The 21,527-nt window shown below is 34.7% G+C and overlaps 1 protein-coding gene and 1 long non-coding RNA gene across 3 annotated transcripts in view; one reads left to right on the top strand and one right to left on the bottom strand.

Annotated features, from left to right (window-relative positions):
* Positions 1-11,127, top strand: part of LOC141377824 (uncharacterized) — a 20,488-nt gene extending 9,361 nt beyond the window's left edge. Inside the window, exons 2-3 of the long non-coding RNA XR_015509388.1 lie at positions 8,402-8,475; positions 10,484-11,127. This is a non-coding gene — a long non-coding RNA (uncharacterized LOC141377824). The remainder of the gene's footprint in view (positions 1-8,401; positions 8,476-10,483) is intronic.
* Positions 6,026-21,527, bottom strand: map6b (microtubule-associated protein 6b). Of its 2 annotated transcripts, XM_087284100.1 has the most exons (4): positions 20,407-21,527; positions 17,129-17,345; positions 11,766-11,805; positions 6,457-8,501 (listed from the first exon to the last, which is right to left on the bottom strand). In XM_087284100.1, the coding sequence occupies exons 1-3, from the start codon at positions 21,126-21,128 to the stop codon at positions 11,770-11,772; spliced, it is 975 nt and encodes a 324-aa protein (XP_087140226.1). In that variant the 5' UTR covers positions 21,129-21,527; the 3' UTR covers positions 6,457-8,501; positions 11,766-11,769. The 2 variants fall into 2 exon arrangements, with proteins under 2 accessions (XP_087140225.1, XP_087140226.1); XM_087284099.1 differs by lacking the exon at positions 11,766-11,805 and having other exon boundaries at positions 6,026-8,501.

The raw sequence follows: 21,527 nt of genomic DNA, 5'->3' as shown, positions 1-21,527 counted from the left end.
AGGTGTCTCTCCGGCCCAATCACTAGAAAATACAGGTGTTGATAATTATTTATGATTAGACCACTGACCAGCCGCCGGTGTCTCCGCTTGCTCTCACCCCTTTCTAGGTGTTCGATCATTCCTTCCCCACCACAATCACCCTCTATGGATAGCATGTCAAAGATGGCACAGTTCCACAAAACATTAAATGACCGCATAATTGTTATGGGTCGAAGTTTGTTCAAAGGAGTTTAGGAGCCAAAAAAAGTTTTCTTTGGTGAGCTGTTATTTTGTGTCATTTCTGCTCTTTTTATTTATTTATTTTAAAGTATACCAGGGCATGTAGTTATTAGCCCTGTTAACAAGCACATTCAGAAAGGACATTTGACATTTTCATACTGAAAAATCCTACTTGGGTAAAAGTACATTTACTTGCCCAGAAATATAGTGCAAATAAATGAAAAGTATCTGTTGTGAATATTACTCAAAGTATAAGTAAAAAGTAGAGCTTTCAGAAGTACTCAAGAGTAGTGAATATTAAACTGTAAAAAGCTGATGCATTTACATGTAATTTGTTGATGTGTGTAAATGTAACATTCTGCAGTGCATTTAGTTATTACCCAAATGGCACACAACGTCATAAGAAATTAATATTGGGTTAGATTTAGGTTATGATGTCAGGTGACCAAAATTCAATGCCTATCAGTGTCTAAGGACAAGGTTATTTTGATGTCCTATAAAGACATCAAATGACATTAATATTTGGTTGATTTTAGGTTGTGATGGAAAGCCACTAAAATCCAACGTCGAGCCAACATCTTAAACCAACATCATATTGACGTAAAATACTGACATTTATCCGTCAGGTATGGCAAACAAAATCCAACATCTGATAGACGCCATACTGGTAACGTTCCCTGACAACGTCAAATTGTTATCATCAGACATTGATATTTGGTTGATTTTAGGTTGGATGTTGGACAATGACGTCAATCTGATTTTAATTATCAAAACAAAATGTAACACATCATGCACGTTGGAGTACAACATCAATTTGACATTATGTTGATGTCTTGTGCCTGCTGGCGTCATCTTCTCATCAGTGACATGCATCTACACAGTCTCTGGATCAATGTGTGTAAGGTTTTGAACATCTTCTTGGACTTTTTTTAATTCTACCAAACAGTTTGCTGCAATTATAAATCACCCATGTCTTAAGGTAGTTTATTATGATGTGATTCACCTTCTATGTGCGATTTAAGTGGACAGGAATTACAGGATTGATTTTTAAAATCTCCATAGACAAAAAAAAAAATATATATATATATTTTATATATTTTATATATATATATATATATATATATATATATATATATATATATATATATATATATATATATATATATATACAGTAGTGACTGCAGGTTAAAAGAAAGTAGGTGTAAAAGTATCGATACTGCAATAAAAATGTACTCAAGGAAAAGTAATAGTACATTGAGACTGATCAACAAACAACATCACAAATGCATAGCTTTAATGATTTTAATCAGTTTCATTCAATGCAAGCTCACAACACAAGCACATCACACTTAAGAATTGCCACATCTGATGGCCCTATGTTGCTTAATATACAGGCACTGCCGTAATGGAAAGCATAGCTTGAGAATAGCACCTAGAAATGGTGTGCACAGCACGTGTGGGACAACCCAGGAGCAGCTCGGGACCAAGAGGCTGTAGATCAACACTGAGAGGGCTCTCACCCCTCCAGACCCACTCACAATAATTGATGACTGACATACAGATGACAGTATAGCTATGTTTCCATCCAAAGTGATTGTACTTGTAATTAATGTATTGCACACAGTGTTTATGAATAAAGCGGTTTCCATCACTTATTCAAGAGAATAGAATCAACAATTTTAGCACAATATTAGAATAATTCATATTAAATTATGAATTATATTAAATCATCTACAAGAGAGCAAACCATTTTTTGCCACAATAATAAATGTCAAATACACTCAAAAAATATATAAATTTTTTGTTGCTTGTTCAAACTACTTGTTTAAGATAAGTTAAAACAACACAATTCTTGATTTTTTGGGGGACAACTTGTTTTATTTAGGGATGCACAATATATCGGCAACCATATCAATGTCGGCCGATAAATGCTATTTTTAATGTTATTAGTTTAAATGTCAAAATTATGCAGATATTTTTTAAGCCGAAAAATTACGTAATTGTACAGAACTGCCTTCCTCTCGCATGCAAGACCGTAACTTGTTCAGGGTACTATAACTAAGCTTTAATCACAATGTTTATTTCTTCAAAGTCTGTCCTTTCTTCGCGTGGTATTGCTGCGTGTTAATAACTCAGTAAGTAACCATATTCCTTATCATTGTAGTTATGTTTGATTGAGTGTCATTGTGTATTTTGGTTTAAATCGCCTAAGGAAAAATAATACATATTTACAGATGTACATGTGCTAAATCAGTAGTTCTCAAAGTGGGGGTCGAGGGAAAATGACAAGGGGTCGCTTAGTGATTTCCAAAACTCAAATAAATTTTATTAACAATTAGAATTACCATATTTTATTCATAACCCACAGAAGATAGTTAATAGTTACGTTAAAGAAACAACAACATACAAATAAAAATCGTCCATAAGCCTTTTTTTTTTATATTAATATTAAACTAAATCAAGAAATGACTATAAAAAACATTATTTAGTTATTAGACTGTTGCAGCTTTGTGTTGTCAATATGCTCATGTTTATATATGCCTATAGTTGTGTGTGCAACGTTTGTATATTTACAGTATAACCACCTTGAAAAGGGGGGGGGGGGGGTCGCAAGTCACTGACTTTATTATATTTGGGGTCCCGGGCTGAAAAGTTTGGGAACCCCTGTGCTAAACAACTCATTGGGTTGTTTGTAATCTAATTTGATTATTTGTTATTATCGACGTGTTGCTTGCTATGTGAAGTTGATGTAAGATTGTATTCAGTTTAATCAGCATATTCATATTGATTATAACGAACACATATGAGGGCTATCACCACCTAAAAATCCATATAGGTGCAGCCCTAATTTTATGTTCAATCCCCTTAAATTTGTTAAAACCAATTAACTTAAAAGATTTGAGTTGGGACAACATGAATGATTTGTGTGAGCATTTTTACAAAATACACTTGGTGTAAAAATGCTGGGTTCCAAGCAATTCCTTCATGTTCTCTCAACACAAATGGTTTAAGTTAACTTATTTGTTTTTTTTTTTACAAAATTAGGTTGATTAATCTCAAAACAACAAAGTTATCCCTCAAATAACTGCTGTTTCAACTTATTGAGTTGTGTTGATTCATCTCAATTAATATGTAATTTGAACAAGCAGCAAAAAAATAAATAAATTTGGAGTGTAGACATCTTTTGTCTAAAACTAAGGCTAAATTTGGGCTGTCAGTAAATATCTGAGGAATAGCCCAAAAACTAGTCATCAAACAGAAAGATTAGACAGACTTCACAAATGTGATCATTCATACCTGTGTATTTGATGACTAGTCTACACTGTTAAAAAAGGTTGACTCAGTGTAAAGTTTTAAGGCAAAAAAACTTCAGGACATTTTTAAGTTTACTTAACTTTCAACCCAATTACTTCAATTGACTCAATTCAAGTTGAGTTAACTCAAATAACTAAACTTTTTTCTTACAGTGTAGTTTTGGGTTCTTTCTTAACATCTATTTTCACTGACTGCCAAAATATAGCCTTCTTTTTTTTAGCCAAGCTCTCTATTAGATATCTATTAGACTTCTTTTAAACACAAAACATGCTTGCTGGAAAATCTTAGTTTTGTGAGTTGTACTTAATGTTTAGGGTAACAATTAAGACAATTCTCTCAGAGGTAAATTTATAGTCATTTTTTATTGATGGACTTTCCCTAAAGGCGTTTGTAGTAGTATTAAAACAACATTTGCGTTGGTCTGGGATTACAATAGTTTATAGTCTGTTTATTCAATCAGATCTAACTGACTGACAACTAACTAAAGCCAAAATACATACATTTTTGATGTACATTAAGGAATTCATTCATTAATTTTCCTTCGACTTAGACTGATTTATAAGGGGTCACCACAGCAGAATGAACCAAAAACTATTCCAGCATATGTTTTACACAGCGGATGCCCTTCCAACTGCAACCCAGTACTGGGAAACAGCCGTACACTCTTATTTACACACACACTCATAAACTACGGCCAATTTTGTTTACCTATTTTACTTATGCGCATGTCTTTGCACTGTGGGAAACCGGAGCACCCGGAGGAAACCCCATGCGAGCACGGGGAGAACATACAAACTCTACATAGAAATGCCAACTGGCCCAACCGGGACTTGAACCAGCAACCTTCTTGTTGTGAGATGACATTGCTAACCACTGAACACTAAAATGCGCATACAAGTAGGTGGATGAAAACGAGGCTTTTGACAGGAATGAGTCTGTCTGACAATCACAGGAACCTCCACTGCATCAATCATGGGTGATATGGAAGCAAAGCAGGCAGTTTTTAGGTTTACATCAGCGAATTCAGTAATTACATTAGCATGAGGTCACATGTGAATGTTGCTTTATTGTGAGCAGAGCAAGCTAAGCATAAATATATGTTGCATAATGCTCTACACTACAATCACACTTTAAAAGAGACCATGCCTCAATTTGTTTAAAAAGTCTGTAGTCTAAAGAGGTGAAATACGCATTTTGATCTTAAATGTAAAGCAAGATCGTGTTGGTTTGCTAAACGTGGTGTGTTTGTTTACTCATTCGACGTCTAACTGCTAATTTGTGGTGTAACACTGTCAAACGATCTTTAAACATGCAGTTATCGTGTCCGAATACAATATCGCTGTAATCCAGATGTGTGGTGAAAAATGTCCACATATGCTAACAATAACATACATGTGTGGTCAAATACACATTGTATGTATATCAGATAGTGTGCACAAACACTGGTGCTTGAAACATGCACACTAGCAATATTAAACCTAACCAGGGTCTGTGATTTTGTTCTGCAGAGGTTATGAGCAATAACAATGGTTTGTGATAGTTTAAAGTAAAGAAGCTGACATATTTTATCAGTGTTGGATGGAATGTAATTTATTACAATTTTAAGCATACCTTATTCTTTAAAAAAGTTAAAAACGCAAATTACAATAAAAAATAACAGCACAAATATTTGCATTACATCCTTAAAAACATTTAAAAAGTGATCATAGATTGTATTATACTACTTTTTCCCCAAAACTGATGTTAACTTCCTCACATATGTACTTTTGCTGTCTTTAGAATAGTCCAGTTTTAATATTTTATTATGCATGCAGTAGTAGCAATGCAATTTTTCCACAATTTTAACAATACAGATACATATTATTTCTCTGTTATTTCATATTATTCTATTAGTATTGTGAAGTTTTTTTTCTATTTTTGTTTTCATTAAAAATAAATAAATAAATGGATAAAACAAATACATATATATATATATATATATATATATATATATATATATATATATATAGAGAGAGAGAGAGAGAGAGAGAGAGAGAGAGAGAGAGAGAGAGAGAGAGAGAGAGAGAGAGAGAGAGAGAGAGAGAGAAAGAAGGAAGGAAATTAAATAAATAAATAACTCTGAAGAAAAATTTATTAGACCTCTGCTGAAATAATATTTAAGATTTCAAAGGCTGCTTAACAGAGATAGGATTTATTTTCACACATTTTTATATAATCAACATAATTGATTTAATGACTCATTTATTATGCCTCATTTCTATTGTGTTTGCTGAGATTACTTTTCTTTTATTGTTGCTGTTATGTAATCTTTAACTAGATATTATGTAAAATACTAGTATTAACGTTAAAAAGAAATTTAAAGGCTTATATGTTAATTAAGATAACTAGATAAGTTAGGTTAATTGGTCAGATCATAAGACAACAGTAGTATGTTTTGTAGCCAAGCAAAAAATTTACTGATCTTAACAATATTTTTTAAATGTAAAACCTACTTTTATTCCTGCCAATCTAAAAAAATTAAGACTTTCTCCAGAAGAACAAAATACATAATAGGAAATCACAAAATCATAAGTCCAAGGCACTAAAATTTGTTAAAAATGCCTTTAAAAACATGACATTTAAACTTTTCAAGTGCCTTGGACTAATGAGTTTGTTGTTCTTCTTTAAGAATTCCTTATCCAAAGAGCACTGACACATTAATTACCCCAAAGCAAATTTTGTATTTAAATATAGAAGGAAGTATATTTGGAGTTTTAAGGTAGGGTTAATAATTTTGTCTTTACTCTGTATATAAAATTTGATAATTATGCTAAACATCAACTCACATCCACATGACACATATGGGCAATTAATAGCAAACCCAAATATAGGGGTTAAATAAATCACATTTTTTGTTCAAGTTAATATGATTGTTTATAAAAAATAAAAAATAAACATTTTCTGAAGCACATTTAAAACCTCCCAATGGCAGCGTTTTCCTAAATTCTGACAGTACTCTTAAAATATCTTTGTACTTTTTAGAACTATAGGTTTTTAGAAAAATATAAAGTCACCTCAGAAATGTTTAATGACAAACATTAAACAAAAGTACAGAAATCATATGAAAGAAATCCCTGTTTTGTATTACAAATATTTTTCAAAATATATATTTTTAAGCTAACAATGTTTTGAGCATATCTCAGCATATATGTGTACATACCTCACAAATCTATCTTTTAAATTCATATGCTTTAATAAGAAGCTATACAATATTATATCTGTGCATATACATTAGATAAGTCAGTACTGAAGCCAAAATAACTGGAGCTTATCTAACCAAATTACTTACGATAATGGTCCAACAACTAGTACAGCCAAATGAATATGTTAGAGAAAAATATTAAATACAAATTTTAAAAAGAGGAAAAATCAAGAAAGCAGAAAAATTGAAAAGTTTAATTGAAATTTTGTAGGTTTATTTTTTTTTCAATATTTAGCTTGAATTTAATAGTATTATCCTTCAATTTCTAAATGTTTGGTGACAAAAATATTATTTAAATACATGTATCTGTTTAATAAATCTGTTTTGTTTAAATGCACCAAAATACATATATTCACTGAGAAATTGATAAAAATATAAATTTTTAAAATGGACTGTACTCATATTTGCTGAGCACTGTATATTAATGAGGTGTGGCTAATACAACAACAAACTACTGAAGACAGCAAAAGCAACATTAGCTCCTTTGTAGAGGATTTAATATGTGCTTTTCTACTTTATATGATCCTAAACACATTTTTATTGCTCATAATTTAGAGAGTATGCACAGACTGAATCTTTCTAGACATATGTTCCCACAATATCAAATGGGATATCAATTTAAAGGCTGTGAATTTAATTGCACATGTTCACTAAACCCATGTTTCCCAACCCTGTTACTAAAGGCACACCAACAGTACCCATTTTCTCCCTAATCAAACACACCTGAATAAACTTATCAGAACAAGAAAATATTCCAAAACCTGAAATTAATGGATCAGAGATAAGGGAGACATCCAAAATATGCAAAGTTGGTGTACTTCCAGGAAAAGAGTTTGGAAACACTGCACTAAACTCTATATTTGGGCCTAACACCAAACGTGACCATTGTCGTTCGCGCCACAGAAGCATCGGTCAATACTGGATATGATAAAGCACCAAATAATTTTCATCAGATTTGTGTCATAACCAAAACAAGAAGGTTTTTTGTTCACAATGCGCCATATTCAGTGTAGTCAGAATTTTATATATACTGTATATATTGTTTATCTTTAGATGTCTCATGGCGACAATGGTAACTCAAGTGATCCATATACTTCAAAGTCACATTAAATGAGATTGCTTGACGAAAGAAAACAACCGATCTTGTCTGCAATAACTATCTTCCAATGCAGAAGAAAGAAAAAACCTTATTTCATATAATAAGGCCATTTGTTCAGGGGCCGCATGCATTAGGGAATGGGTGAATCATCTTTGCCACAGAGAAAAGCTATTGATGTGTATGGAAAAGGGAGCAGACGCGGGGCGAAAGCAAAGATAGATTCAGAATAGACCAGACAAGTCAAGACAAATCAAGCAGACAAGCCTTGATCCACTACAATACATAGGTAAAGACACCATCAGAGTCAGGCCATTAGATTAAGGTCATGAACAAGGGGATGAGAGTCCTCTATTCTGTATTATAGCCTCCTCAACCCCTCTGCCCAAAAATAAAAGACAGAAAAGAAACACAAAAGTGCACTTAATCTTTTGCCTCAGCTAGTCTGTTGATCATTTCTTTGCTCTTCTTGGTGACGCCTCCCTCTGGCTTTGGCTCCTGGTTGCTCACTGAGGTTTTCTTCTTGGCAGGTTGGCTCCCAGCGACAGGCTTCTCCTTTGCTTTTTTCACTGTTTTGCTATGGCTTGGTGTCTTTTTTGGCTTGGTAAGTGATAAATTATGCCTCTCCACCTATGATTGAGAACAAAACAGATTGAGAGATTTTGGTGCATTATTTTAAGCTGCAAACACACACACGCACACACAAACCTCAGTCTGTTCTGTGTATGATTAATTATTTCCTGTTGGATTTAACATATATATAAAGATGAAAGATGATTATGACTTTTATCATATGGTGTTTAAACATTTTTTGGTCACTTTATTTGAAAGCAGTGTTTCCCAACCCTGTTCCTAAAGGCACACCAAGAGAACACATTTTGAACCTCTTCCTAATCAAACACACCAGAATCCACTCATCAGAATATAAGAGACTACAAAACCTGAAGTTAATGGGTCAGATAAGGACGACATCTAAAATCTGTACTGTTGGTGTGCCTTAAGGAACAGGGTTGGGAAACACTGTTTTAAGGTACAATTTGTACCTTTAAGGTACAAAGGTACAAAACTACCAACGTTTGCCCTTAATAAATTCCTACATTGCTGCTTTAATTAATAGGTTTAGGTGTTAGGAAGTTTATTTATATAGCACTTTTTACAATAATTAATTATTGTTAATATATATAATTATTGTTAATATAATTAATTATTATTTCAAAGCAGCTTTACATGAGGTGCACGTTATTGCATTACAATCAAATAGAAGTTATTATATACAGACATATTTGACCTGCATGTGTTTAATGTCTAGTCAGAATTATTAGCCCTCTTTAATATTTTTTTTTTCTTTTTAAAAATATTTCCTAAAATGATGTTTAAAAGAACAAGGCAATTTTCACAGTATGTCTGAAAATATTTTTTCTACTGGAAAAAACTTATTTGTTTTACTTCGTCTAGAATAAAAGCAATTTTTAATTTTTTAAAAACTATTTTAAGGTCAAAATTATTAGTCCCTTGAAGCTTTATTTTTTAATAGTCTAAAGAATAAACCATCATTATACAATAACTTGCCTAATAACCCTAACCTGCCTAGATAACCTAATTAACCTAGTTAATCCTTTAAATGTCACTTTAAGCTGTGTAGAAGTGTCTTGAAAAAAATCTAGTCAGACATTTCTTTACTGTCATCATGGCAAAGATAAAATAAATCAGTTATTAGAAATGAGTCATTAAAACTATTATGTTTAGAAATGTATTTTAAAAATCTTCTCTTGTTAAACAGAAATTGGGGAAAAAATAAACAGAGGGGGTAATAATTCTGACTTCAACTGTATATGTGGAAATGCAGAATATGTTCTTTATAAGTACTAAAAACCTGAATAATAGGCAGGTAATACATTAAAAATGAGAATTGTATGTAAACAAATGTGATTTTACAAAAAAAAGAATATATATATATATATATATATATATATATATATATATATATATATATATATATATATATATATATATATTGTTTATTCAGCAAGGATGCATTAAGTTAATTGAAGGTAGCACTGAAGAAAATGTGCATTTTATGAAATATTCCTATTTCAGCATTTTATATTAAACTGTTCATTCACCCAATGATCTTAAAAAATCATAGTTTAAAAAAATAACAACACTAATGATGATTATTATGGTTATTAATGATTTAAAGAAACGTGTAATTATGCCACATGTTTAGCTTTGCAAAAAAAAAAAGAAAAATCATTCTTAATGCTAAAATATATAAAATACAAAACAGTTCTTTTAAACTAGAATTATTTACTGCCTTTTAGACCAACTAAATGACTAAAAGTCTTACTAACCACAAACTGATTAAAGTAATAGTTTATGGATGGATAGATGGAGGTATGGAGGGAAGGAGGGAGGGATGAATGGATGGAGGGAGGGATCGATGGATGGGTGGACTACCTGACAAAAGTTGCCTATTCAAGTTATTGGAACAACAAATAATAACTTGACTTCAATGCCTCCTCCTTCATCTTACCCCAGACATGCTCAATAATGTTCATATCTAGTTACCGGGCAGGCTAATTCTGGAGCACTCTGACCTTCTTTGTTTTCAGGAACTTTAATGCGGAGGCTTAAGTATGAGAAGGAGCACTATCCTGCTGAAGATTTTGCCTTCCCCTGTGGTTTGTAATGTAATGGGCAGAACAAATGTCTTGATACCTCAGTCTGTTGCACGCCCCACACTAAATGTAAGCTGTAACCATGATCTTTCCTTCACCAAACTTGACTGATTTGAATCTTTGGTCCATGCGGGTTCCAATAGGTCTTCTGGAGTATTTGTGATGATTGGGATGCAGTTCAACAGATGATTCTCAGAAAAATCTACCTTCTGACAATTTACCAAATGATCAACTAGAAGTCAAGTTATAATTTTTTGCTCTTACAACTGGGATCAACGTCAAGAAAAAGAAACGAAGAAAGAAAGAAGAAGAAAGAACCTAAAATAGCTTTTAAAAAGAAAAGAGTGGATAAGTAAATGAGGACAGAATTTTTGGGTGAACTACCTCTTTTACATTTGTGTTTGTAATTTTTACCAAAAAAAAAAAAAAGGTAATAATAAACACTCACACATCCTTTGCACTATTATGTTCAAAAACAAATGAAAAATAAAGAGGAAAAGTGCATAATTTCCTTAATCATCAGCCCTTCTGTGCACACTATGTCAAATAATGTCAATAAAACAGTTCTGAAAAAGTCATTCATGTTTAATTAGTATCGTGGCATCCAAGTTAGTATCCCATGACAGAAATATGTGTTAGGATGTGATTTTCAGGCCCTGCTGAATGTTCGAAATGCAGATGATGTGTTCAAAACAAGAGGTGATTGGTTCTGCATACTCAAAACAAGAGATGCAGTTAGTTTGTTTTCATGACAGCCAAGTATGTTAAAGCAAGCTATCAAAATTGTCACAAAAGTTTATAACAAATAATGTGCAACTAATCCCTGTACCAAAGTGGATTTCTGCTATTTTGCGAGGTTACCATATATTCTAGCATGCCTTGCATAATAGCATGATCGCAGTGATCAAGGTGAGCTTAGTTTTGATACTAATGGAGTGGAAACCTATTAGTATCTTTCATCACTCAACCGCTACTTCACCATATTTCTGAAGCCAGTACTGTTGCATAAATCATTCGCATTATGGAAGCCGAATAGAGCCCCTCTTGATAGTGAGGATACTACTGTTTCATGCAAAACAAAATATAGTGTTCAGCAAATCCTCGTAGTGGAGAGGATTTCATCAGAATCGTCCCAAAATCGGGGGTCTCTGTGATGGTGCAGCTGTATGGTGAGATACTCCAGATTCATGCTGTTCAAAAGAGTCACTGAACACACCTGACTACTGAACAGAGCTGCTGTCACTGTCAGAACCATCCTATGAGAGTGAGAGAGGGAGGGGCTACATCAACACATTACATGCACAACAATACTACACAAACCTGCTTCTTTCAGTATGTTTGCTGTACATTTCAGGTTGTAATTGAACCCAAAAAATGTCAAGTTCCATCATTTATTCAGCCCCTTATGTTGTTTCAAACCTGTGTGTATTCATTCTTTGGAAGACAACGTTTTGAAGAATGTACTGTACTGTTTTCAGATAGTCCCTTTCATGTGGAGTAGAGATCAAAATTTGTGGTGTAATGGATCACAAATTTCACGGTTTGGATCACATTATGGTTTTTAGTCAGGAATTGGACCATTTTTCAGATCAGCCAAAAAAGGGAGGAAACAAATATCATTTGCTTTCCATTTCTTACAAAAAAAAGCACTGTAAGAAACTTTTGGTTTTAACAATCAGAACTTTAAATCTGTAATTTTATTAAAAATCAAATGAGAAAATAATCAGCTGAATAAAACTAAATAGTAAAATATTCAGTATTGTGAAAAATTCACTGCAAGTACTACTGTTGCAGATAACACTAAATCTACAAATCTAACAATATCATTTGTACAACTCATATTCATTTTTTGCATTATTTTCAATAAATGATCTAGTTATTCACTCATTAAATGTCATGTTTCATTGTTAGATGTAACATTTTTGAAGAATTATTCAGGGGTATATTTTTATGGCTGGTTGTCACCACCTATTTGTTAAATTATGTAATTGCTGCCTACAACGGTTATCTTTGAGCATCAAGTTAAATGCATATGATTTTTATTTTAATCTTTACCCCAAACATCAGTGAATTTATCTAAACTATAAGCTTCTATCATAGTCCTTACGTGTTATTTGACTGTTTGTAAACTAAAGACTGAATCTCTTTCTTGATTTCTGCCTTTTTTAAATACATATTTGAATGCAGCGATTCAAAGGATTAATAAACATCTGCAAAAAAAACATTTATATTTTATGTTGCGTGGGTGTTGAGATCCTGATCTTTTAATGATTAATTGTGCAGCTTAGTGCATTAATGCAGGCTAAACAAGTAGTGACAGAAAACACCTTTAATAACCTAAGAAACCCACCACATCCTAAATAACAAAAAAAAAAAACTTCGGTCATCATTATATTTTACAGGAAATCCTATATGCTTTCTAACATGTAATTTGAATAACGCGAGTGGCAATCTCTCTGCGATTGTTACAAATTTAGTAATTAAAAAATAATCTGCGGGTCACGTGTGTTCGGAACTGTGGGATGTGATCCTGACAAACCACGGATCAACTGTGATCCGTTACACCCCAATTAAAAAAACTATTTCTACCATTTCAAGGTCATTGCTTAGTTCTTTTTGAAGTTATCCTGTATGAGTATAAGAGAAGTATTTTCCTTTTTTAAGCATATCTCACAAGTTGTTTAGTATTTATTAGAACTCGTTCACACCAAGCACGATAACCAGCCAGTGACTATTTTACAGTTTGTTAGTTTAGTGGCTTATTCATACAAATTTGTAGTATGAAAATGTACGAATTTTATAAGAAGGTGTGGCGCACAACCCCACCTCTAAACCATCACTAGGGGATAAGCAAATCATACTAAATTGTACAAATGAGATCATCCAATTTCATACAAATCAACCAATGAAATCAAAAAGTTAAGAATTACCATGAGATTAGCATTGCAATAACAATAAAGACATCATTCTAAAAGTAATTTTCAAGTTCAGACCCCATCTATAATGATCAAGACGTAGAGAAACTGATTTTTTTAGCTAGTAAACCATAAAAAAAAATAATAATAAATTAAATAAAAATAACTCAGAATCCACTGAAATATAAATGGTGGCGCAATTTACAGTTTCAATCAACGACATCTAGAGAAGCACTGCTTAATGTTAAGCACTCTTTTCGAAGATTATTTAAAGATAATAATTTAGAAAACTACTGTTATACCAAAGGAAAGAATTATAAAAATATATGGAAGTAATGCAAGCCAGATTAGCAAACTGGAGTATCAAAATAAAATTACCACATGTGTCCAGTCCTGGTTTCCAGCATCTTTGTGTCGTCTCCTTTGAAAAACTTGGGAAAGTCATTTTTATTCCACTGCACTGACTAAATTTGTTGGATGAGATTAATTACTTAAAAACTGATGGATAAATATACACTGGGGACATCTGCGGGTTTCAAGGGGTCAATGCTGAATGCATCATACTAAAAATAAAACAGATTTTTATTCTTCATCAGCATAGATGCAAATATATTTATATTTGTAGTTATTTTGCTTGGTGTGAATGGGTCTTTAATCCTGGTAATTTCCTGACAACCATATATTAAACCAGCAGCTGAACTTTACAACTTTTACTAAGTTTCCAGGATGGTGAGCCATTCTAAACTGAAACCCAACAGCAGGTTGTCCCTATGAACAGCAAGAGAAGGTGTTTGCTCCAAATCTGTGACTTCTAGAATATTACAATCTTTAAGAATCATTACAGTGTCACTAACTTAGTCAAGTCTCTTGAACCTTCAAAGACAAATCTAAGAGGGGACAATATATGAAGAAGTAGAGAATGTGGAGATTATAAAAAATTTGAACTGCTCACCAGCTCAGTGCTGAATAGGGGAACGATCTGTATTTCAGTATACAGTTTCTCTACGTCTAAGGAATTTGAACAGAAAGCCAAGTTTTTAATAACTCTTTTTTTGGGGTCACTTTATTGGCCTCTAAACTATTACTGATTTAACACTAGTACACTGAAACAAATGATTCATTAGATTTAGACTTACCTTTATTAAGGTAGAAGGTTGCAAACAATTTATATGGGCTGAATTTAAACAAGCAAACAAAAAAAAATTAGTAAAGATCAACGTATTTAATTGCTTAAATGTATGCCATATTAATTGTTTGCTACCTTAAAAAAGGTTTATCAAATCCAATAAATCATTTTTTCAGTGTAGTGGCTGTGGCCTAGAAGAGATCATGTCAACATTTTAAGAATATGCTGTTTTCTGTGCTGCAAAAGCAAATCCAACAAATCCATGCATTTAGTTGATACAGCTTTTCAACAACAACAACAACCAAAAAAAACAGTCCAGGCCAACTGACCAATCAGAGCAGAGGAAGCTCTCGGAAAGGCAGAGTTTACAGAGACCAGATCATTCAACGGACCATTTCGGACACTGTAAGAAAAGAGCTGATGCTACACAATACATTATGAAAAAAGGCAGAGTTTTTTTGCCATCAGATGGAAGGAAACCTATGGTGTGAGACCTCTGACACAAAATTTAATGTAATTGACTTTGAATGATTTGCAGTTCAGAGTAATCCAGTTCTTGAGTTCACGGATTCATTGATTTTGTGACGGTAGTTAACAGTTCCCATGGGCAATGATCCATCTGTTTGTCCCAGAAAGCTGCATATGACTTTAGGTAAGACACAGACACACTTTTATAGCGTTTTAGCTCAGTTTTTAAATTGAAAAATCCCATTAATAAAAAACAGTGACCAGTACAATCCTTCAAATTGTCTTCTAAGAGAATAATTCATGAAATGAGCTGTTAATTACAATAGAAATATTAGAATTGTTGTTGCCATTTAACTCAAATGAGGTATAATATAATATAAATATTGGATAAAAAGGTAAAAAAGGCAACTGTGGAGAGGTAAGCATGATCAAACACCCAATGAGGGAAGAAGAAGACGTGTGTGTGTGTGTGTGTGTGTGTGTGTGTGTGTGTGTGTGTGTGTGTGTGTGTGTGTGTGTGTGTGTGTGTGTGTGTGTGTGTGTGTGTGTGTGTGTGTGTGTGTGTGTGTGTGTGTGTGTGTGTGTGTGTGTGTGTGTGTGTGTGTGTGTGTGTGTGTGTGTGTGTGTGTGTGTGTGTGTGTGTGTGTGTGTGTGTGTGTGTGTGTGTGTGTGTGTGTGTGTGTGTGTGTGTGTGTGTGTGTGTGTGTGTGTGTGTGTGTGTGTGTGTGTGTGTGTGTGTGTGTGTGTGTGTGTGTGTGTGTGTGTGTGTGTGTGTGTGTGTGTGTGTGTGTGTGTGTGTGTGTGTGTGTGTGTGTGTGTGTGTGTGTGTGTGTGTGTGTGTGTGTGTGTGTGTGTGTGTGTGTGTGTGTGTGTGTGTGTGTGTGTGTGTGTGTGTGTGTGTGTGTGTGTGTGTGTGTGTGTGTGTGTGTGTGTGTGTGTGTGTGTGTGTGTGTGTGTGTGTGTGTGTGTGTGTGTGTGTGTGTGTGTGTGTGTGTGTGTGTGTGTGTGTGTGTGTGTGTGTGTGTGTGTGTGTGTGTGTGTGTGTGTGTGTGTGTGTGTGTGTGTGTGTGTGTGTGTGTGTGTGTGTGTGTGTGTGTGTGTGTGTGTGTGTGTGTGTGTGTGTGTGTGTGTGTGTGTGTGTGTGTGTGTGTGTGTGTGTGTGTGTGTGTGTGTGTGTGTGTGTGTGTGTGTGTGTGTGTGTGTGTGTGTGTGTGTGTGTGTGTGTGTGTGTGTGTGTGTGTGTGTGTGTGTGTGTGTGTGTGTGTGTGTGTGTGTGTGTGTGTGTGTGTGTGTGTGTGTGTGTGTGTGTGTGTGTGTGTGTGTGTGTGTGTGTGTGTGTGTGTGTGTGTGTGTGTGTGTGTGTGTGTGTGTGTGTGTGTGTGTGTGTGTGTGTGTGTGTGTGTGTGTGTGTGTGTGTGTGTGTGTGTGTGTGTGTGTGTGTGTGTGTGTGTGTGTGTGTGTGTGTGTGTTCTCTCTCTCTTCCCGGCTGCTCCTTGTCTTCTCATTAAGAAGGGTGTCTCTCCGGCTCAATCACTAGAATAAACAGGTGTTATTTATTATTTCTGATTGGCCTGCTGATTAGCCGCCGGGCTCTGAGCATGCTCTCCCCCCTCATTGGGTGTTTGATCATGCTTACCTCTCCACAGCAACCAACTGATGTAAAAGAAATAAATTATATATATATATATATATATATATATATATATTACAAAGAAATGTAAACAATAAAATGACACATACACAAAATTACTAAAATTAAAACTTAAAATATATATGAGTAAAAATAAATATTAAAATAGTTCTTAGAAAGTCCTGAAAACACCAGATGCAATTTCTTAAGCTAGAGTAAGTGATATCCCTGCGTTTTTCTTCTTTCTCAGAATAGATTTCATTAATCTGACAAATGTTAGAGCCCCATAAAATAAACCATTTCAGATGAATTCACTCTCACAGTGCAGTTAACATCTTGAAGATCACCCCATATCAGGAGTTGTTAATTTCATTGATTTGGTAATAAAAAGGGCAATGTAGCTCAGCAAATTGCATGATCGTTCAAAAAAAAAGTCATACCTTGCTGGACTCTTTGCTCGGTTCGCTGTACAGGCTCCGTATCCGGCGGTGTTCCATCAGCTTGTTGTCTGTGGTCTGAGGTTTGGCCTGTTCTCCTTTAAAGGTGGCACTATAACTTGTCTCCAGGTTGGTCTTTTCCCCCACTAGGAGTTTGTACTGAGATTTTGCTTTAATGGGTTTCACTGGCTTGATGTCTCTGTAAGCCTTAAACTCCGTCCTAGAGAAACACAGTGATTTGTAATTTGGCAATGCTTTATTTAGACAACATCTAAAGTTGATCTGTTTAAAGAGAGTAAACCTTCCCCAAGTAAACGGTTGAATTTTACCATTTTTAAATCCAATCAGCCAATCTCCAGGTCTGGTAAGAGCATTTTTAGCTTAGCTAAGCATAGATCATAATCAAGAAACTCTGCTGCAGTACCATGGCTGCAGCAGGAGCAATAATACTACACAGTGCCTTTTATTTACGCATCTAGAGACTATTTTCAGATGCTGCAGCTGCATAATATCTTTGTGCCTGTTGCAGGCATTGAATGGCAGCAAATATCTTAGACTAGTATGCCAGAATTAGAGTATAGTTCCTAGCCATACCATTCATTCATTCATTCATTCATTTTCCTTCGGCTTAGTCCCTTTATTCATCAGGGGTCGCCGCACACACTGAAAAAAATGTTGTCTGCAAAACTGTTGCGAACAATTTATTTGTGTTTAGTTTAAACAAACAAAATTAAATTTGATAAAATTCAACTTAATTTGTTTGTTTAAATTCAGCCCAATTAAATTGTTTACAGCCGCTTAACATAAAAAATTTAGAAAATCCAAGGAATCATCTCTGAATATTTTTTCAGTGTAATTTGATAAACTCAAAAAAACAGTTTTTGCTTGTTCAAACTGCTTATTTAAAATGAGCTAAAACAACACAGTTCTTGAGATTCCATTGAGACAATTTGATTTTTTTATGTTCAATCCACATAAATTTGTTAAAAGTGTAAGTTAAGTTAACCAATTTGTGTTGAGACAACATGAATCAATTGTGTGGTACCCTGCAGTTTTTACAGTGCAGGAATGAACCACAAACTTAACAATCATATGTTTTACACAACAGATACTGTTGTGAGAACTACAGCTCAACCCAGTACTGGAAAGCATCAATTTACACTCCTTCACGCACATACACACTGGCCAATTTAGTTCATTCAATTCACCTATAGCACATGTCTTTGGACTGTGGGGGAAACTGGAGCACCTGGAGGAAACCCACATAAACATGGGGAGAACATGCAATCTCCACAAAGAAATGTCAACTGACTCAGCTGAGACTCGAACCAGCGACCTTCTTGCTATGAGGCAACAGTGCTTACCACTAAACTTCCATGTCACCGCTCCTAGCCATATCTGCCTAGAAAAGAGCTATTTTTCCATCAGTCTTAGTACACGTAACTTAGTACATGTAACTACAGAATAGTCAAGATTTAAATAGAAAAATTATCTAAACTCTTGTTTGAAATTTTAAAGCGAGATGCTAATGGTCTAATCCGATTCAATGATTTGTGCTAAGCTAAAAATGCTCCTGCCAGACATGAAGATCAGTTGATAGGATTAAAGAATGGTAAAGTGCAGCTGTTTATCCCTAAGGGAGTTGTAAAATGAGCCTATTTCCAAAATTTCCACTCTGTAAAACCCAAAAAGTTAAGGTAACTCAAACCCTTTGAGGAAACTGTTGGCAAAAAAAAAACATTTATGTTAAAAATCTAATGCTAATGAGTTACTGTGCACTTAATCCATTTGCTTTAAAGAAGCAATTTGAGCACAGGAAACCCCAATAAATGAAGAGAATAGAACTCAAACCAACTGAGTACTGTAAAATCCAATAAGTTAAGGCAACTCTCAAACTGCTTGAGGAAACCAATTGCTACAAGCCATTTAAGTTTAAAAAACTAATGTATATGAGTACTGTGAACTTACTCCATTTAAGTTGAAGTAATGCTGTATTTATAATTAACTCATTACCTTCAACACTGAGCTCAAAACTCTTTTCAAATGAGTAGAATTAATGTTCAGTCAATTTAGATACCTACACTCATTTCATTTGATAAAGTTGACAGTTGGGTTTTACAGTACAGTTTTCCTTCCTTTAAGCAACTTAACTCAACCAAAAAAAAAAAAACACCTCTTAAAGAAATCAGGACAAATGCATTAAGTGCATCTATTGTGGTACACCTACAGTACATGCAGAGTGAGTGTGCACAAAATAATCTGAGCAATCAAGAATGACTCGACATATTTCAGCCTCAGACAAACAGCAAGGAAACAACAGTGTTGATTTTTTTTAAAGACTTTTCTGTATTATATGATATTATTATAATTTATTTTGTGCTTACATATAATGCATACATTAAATATGTCTTCTACTCCAAAACATATACTTCTCAGTAGCAAATAACCATTTGATTAAGTTAATACATCAAAGGCCAAAGGGTAACCAACAAATGGTGCAAACTATGTGTTAATTTATTTGGCTGTAAAATAAATATACATTTTGTGGTATAAAAATTTGGCAAATTTTTTATCCCAATTTCCTTTTATTTTTATTTACCACTTTATTATTATTTTATTTATCTTAAATGCTTGATTATTTACTTCAATGTTATCTCAATTCCTTAGTTAAATTGTTCATTTTTAACTAATTTTATATTTTTACCTTTTCTATAAAAATGCCTTGTGCCGCACAGGCCACAGACATTTTATATACCTTATACAATAATGCATTTAAAAAAAAAGCTTGCACATCTTTTATATTTAATCAAGACTTCTTAATATTTATTTTATCAGCTAAAAATAGCATTGATGGCAGATGTTGAAGATGACAATAAAAATGTCAATAAACATCAATTACATAATCAATAAAACCACAAGCTAAAACACAGAACTTTCCCCTAACAGTATTGGTAATGGTTTGTGTTTTAGTGAAAATAATATCATTCTAGGACTGTTAATATGTAAGTTCCTTTTTTTGCAACTACAAAACTAACCTTATCAGAAAACTGCAGGGAGTTTAATCAAAATTAACCACCCCAAAATGTCCAGTTGCCACAAAATGCTATATGGGAATGGGCCAATCACAGTAAGTTCAGAGCAGTAACATATACGGTCAAAATAAATCATTAGTCTATTTAAAATTAAAACAATTAGCCTATATGACATTGACAGACAATGCTTATATATTACAGCATTGGAAAGTTGTAGAAATGAAATAAAACATGATATAATTAGCCTACCTATATGAGCTTCCAGAAGTGACCTCCTGCTTGATCTGCCGGTTAAGAGCATCTGCAGCGGACCTCCTCTTTCCCTCCACCGCAACATCCTTCTCCATTTTGCTGGCCTCAGACACGGGCTCTTTCTTCTCCACCTTCTTTCTCCTCTCTTTACTCTCTTTCTCGTGCTGCTTTTCCTCAATCTCACATTTCTCCACGCCGGTTTCCATCTCAGCAGCGGCCTGCTCGTGTTTGGAGAACTTGCTCTCAGCCTTGCAGGGCGCAGCAGCAGCAGTGGGTTTGGGGATCCACGGATGATCTCCTTTTTTCGGAATGGGCCAGGGTTTGTAATCTTTCTGATACTGGGTCTCGTTGATGAAGGGTGTCTTTGATGGCTGATACTGGTTTCTGGGTTTGCAGCTGCGCTCTGGACGGACGCTCCAGGCTTTGAAATCCTCGCGCATCACCGACGCACCGGAGCCGTCTTGAGATGCTGCTGCGGCGGCATCCGCGGCGCCATGAGTCGCTCTGCTCGACGCCTCTTGATGGGCGCTATGAGCAAGATGAGATTCCGTGGCCACCGGCTTCTGTGACAATACCGGTTTGGGCTGGGGGTGCAGATGTTGCACCTCGGCCACATCTGAATATTTGGTGAAAACCAAAGGCACTGCAATGTCACCTTTGTCCAGCTCGCTCCAGAAGCGGTTGATGCAGCAAGCCCTGGTGATACAGGGCCATGCCATGATCGATAACGGCGAGGCGAAAGCTTAAATCTGAAGAGAAACGATTCCGAAATTAGGAATAGGACGTCTCAGATCGAATTTACAATCAAGCCGACAAGGTTCCTCTCTTTAAATTCTCCTAGCGATGCAAAAATCCTTCCAGAATCTCGAAATTCCCTGTTTTCGCAGCGCACGCGCTTGCGCACTTCTCTCGACAGCGGCGATGTGATTGTTTTCTGTCAGTTACAGATGCAAACGAAAGATCTCCGTGTTAAAAAAAGAAGACACATGCAGACTTCATTAGCAGCTGTATGACCAGACACCGCCCCGGTTCTCTCGTGCTTCTGGTGGTCTGCGGAGTGAACTATCACCTGCAGCCGTCAGCGTCTGGTCAGCTTCGGGTGGAGACGCCGCTCATTT

The sequence above is a fragment of the Danio rerio genome, chromosome 15 (assembly GCF_052040795.2).
Source record: "Danio rerio strain M-AB ecotype USA chromosome 15, GRCz13ab, whole genome shotgun sequence".
Taxonomy (NCBI): domain Eukaryota; kingdom Metazoa; phylum Chordata; class Actinopteri; order Cypriniformes; family Danionidae; genus Danio; species Danio rerio.
The sequence above is the reverse complement of the archived record's forward strand: the minus strand, read 5'-3'. Positions and strand labels throughout refer to the sequence as shown.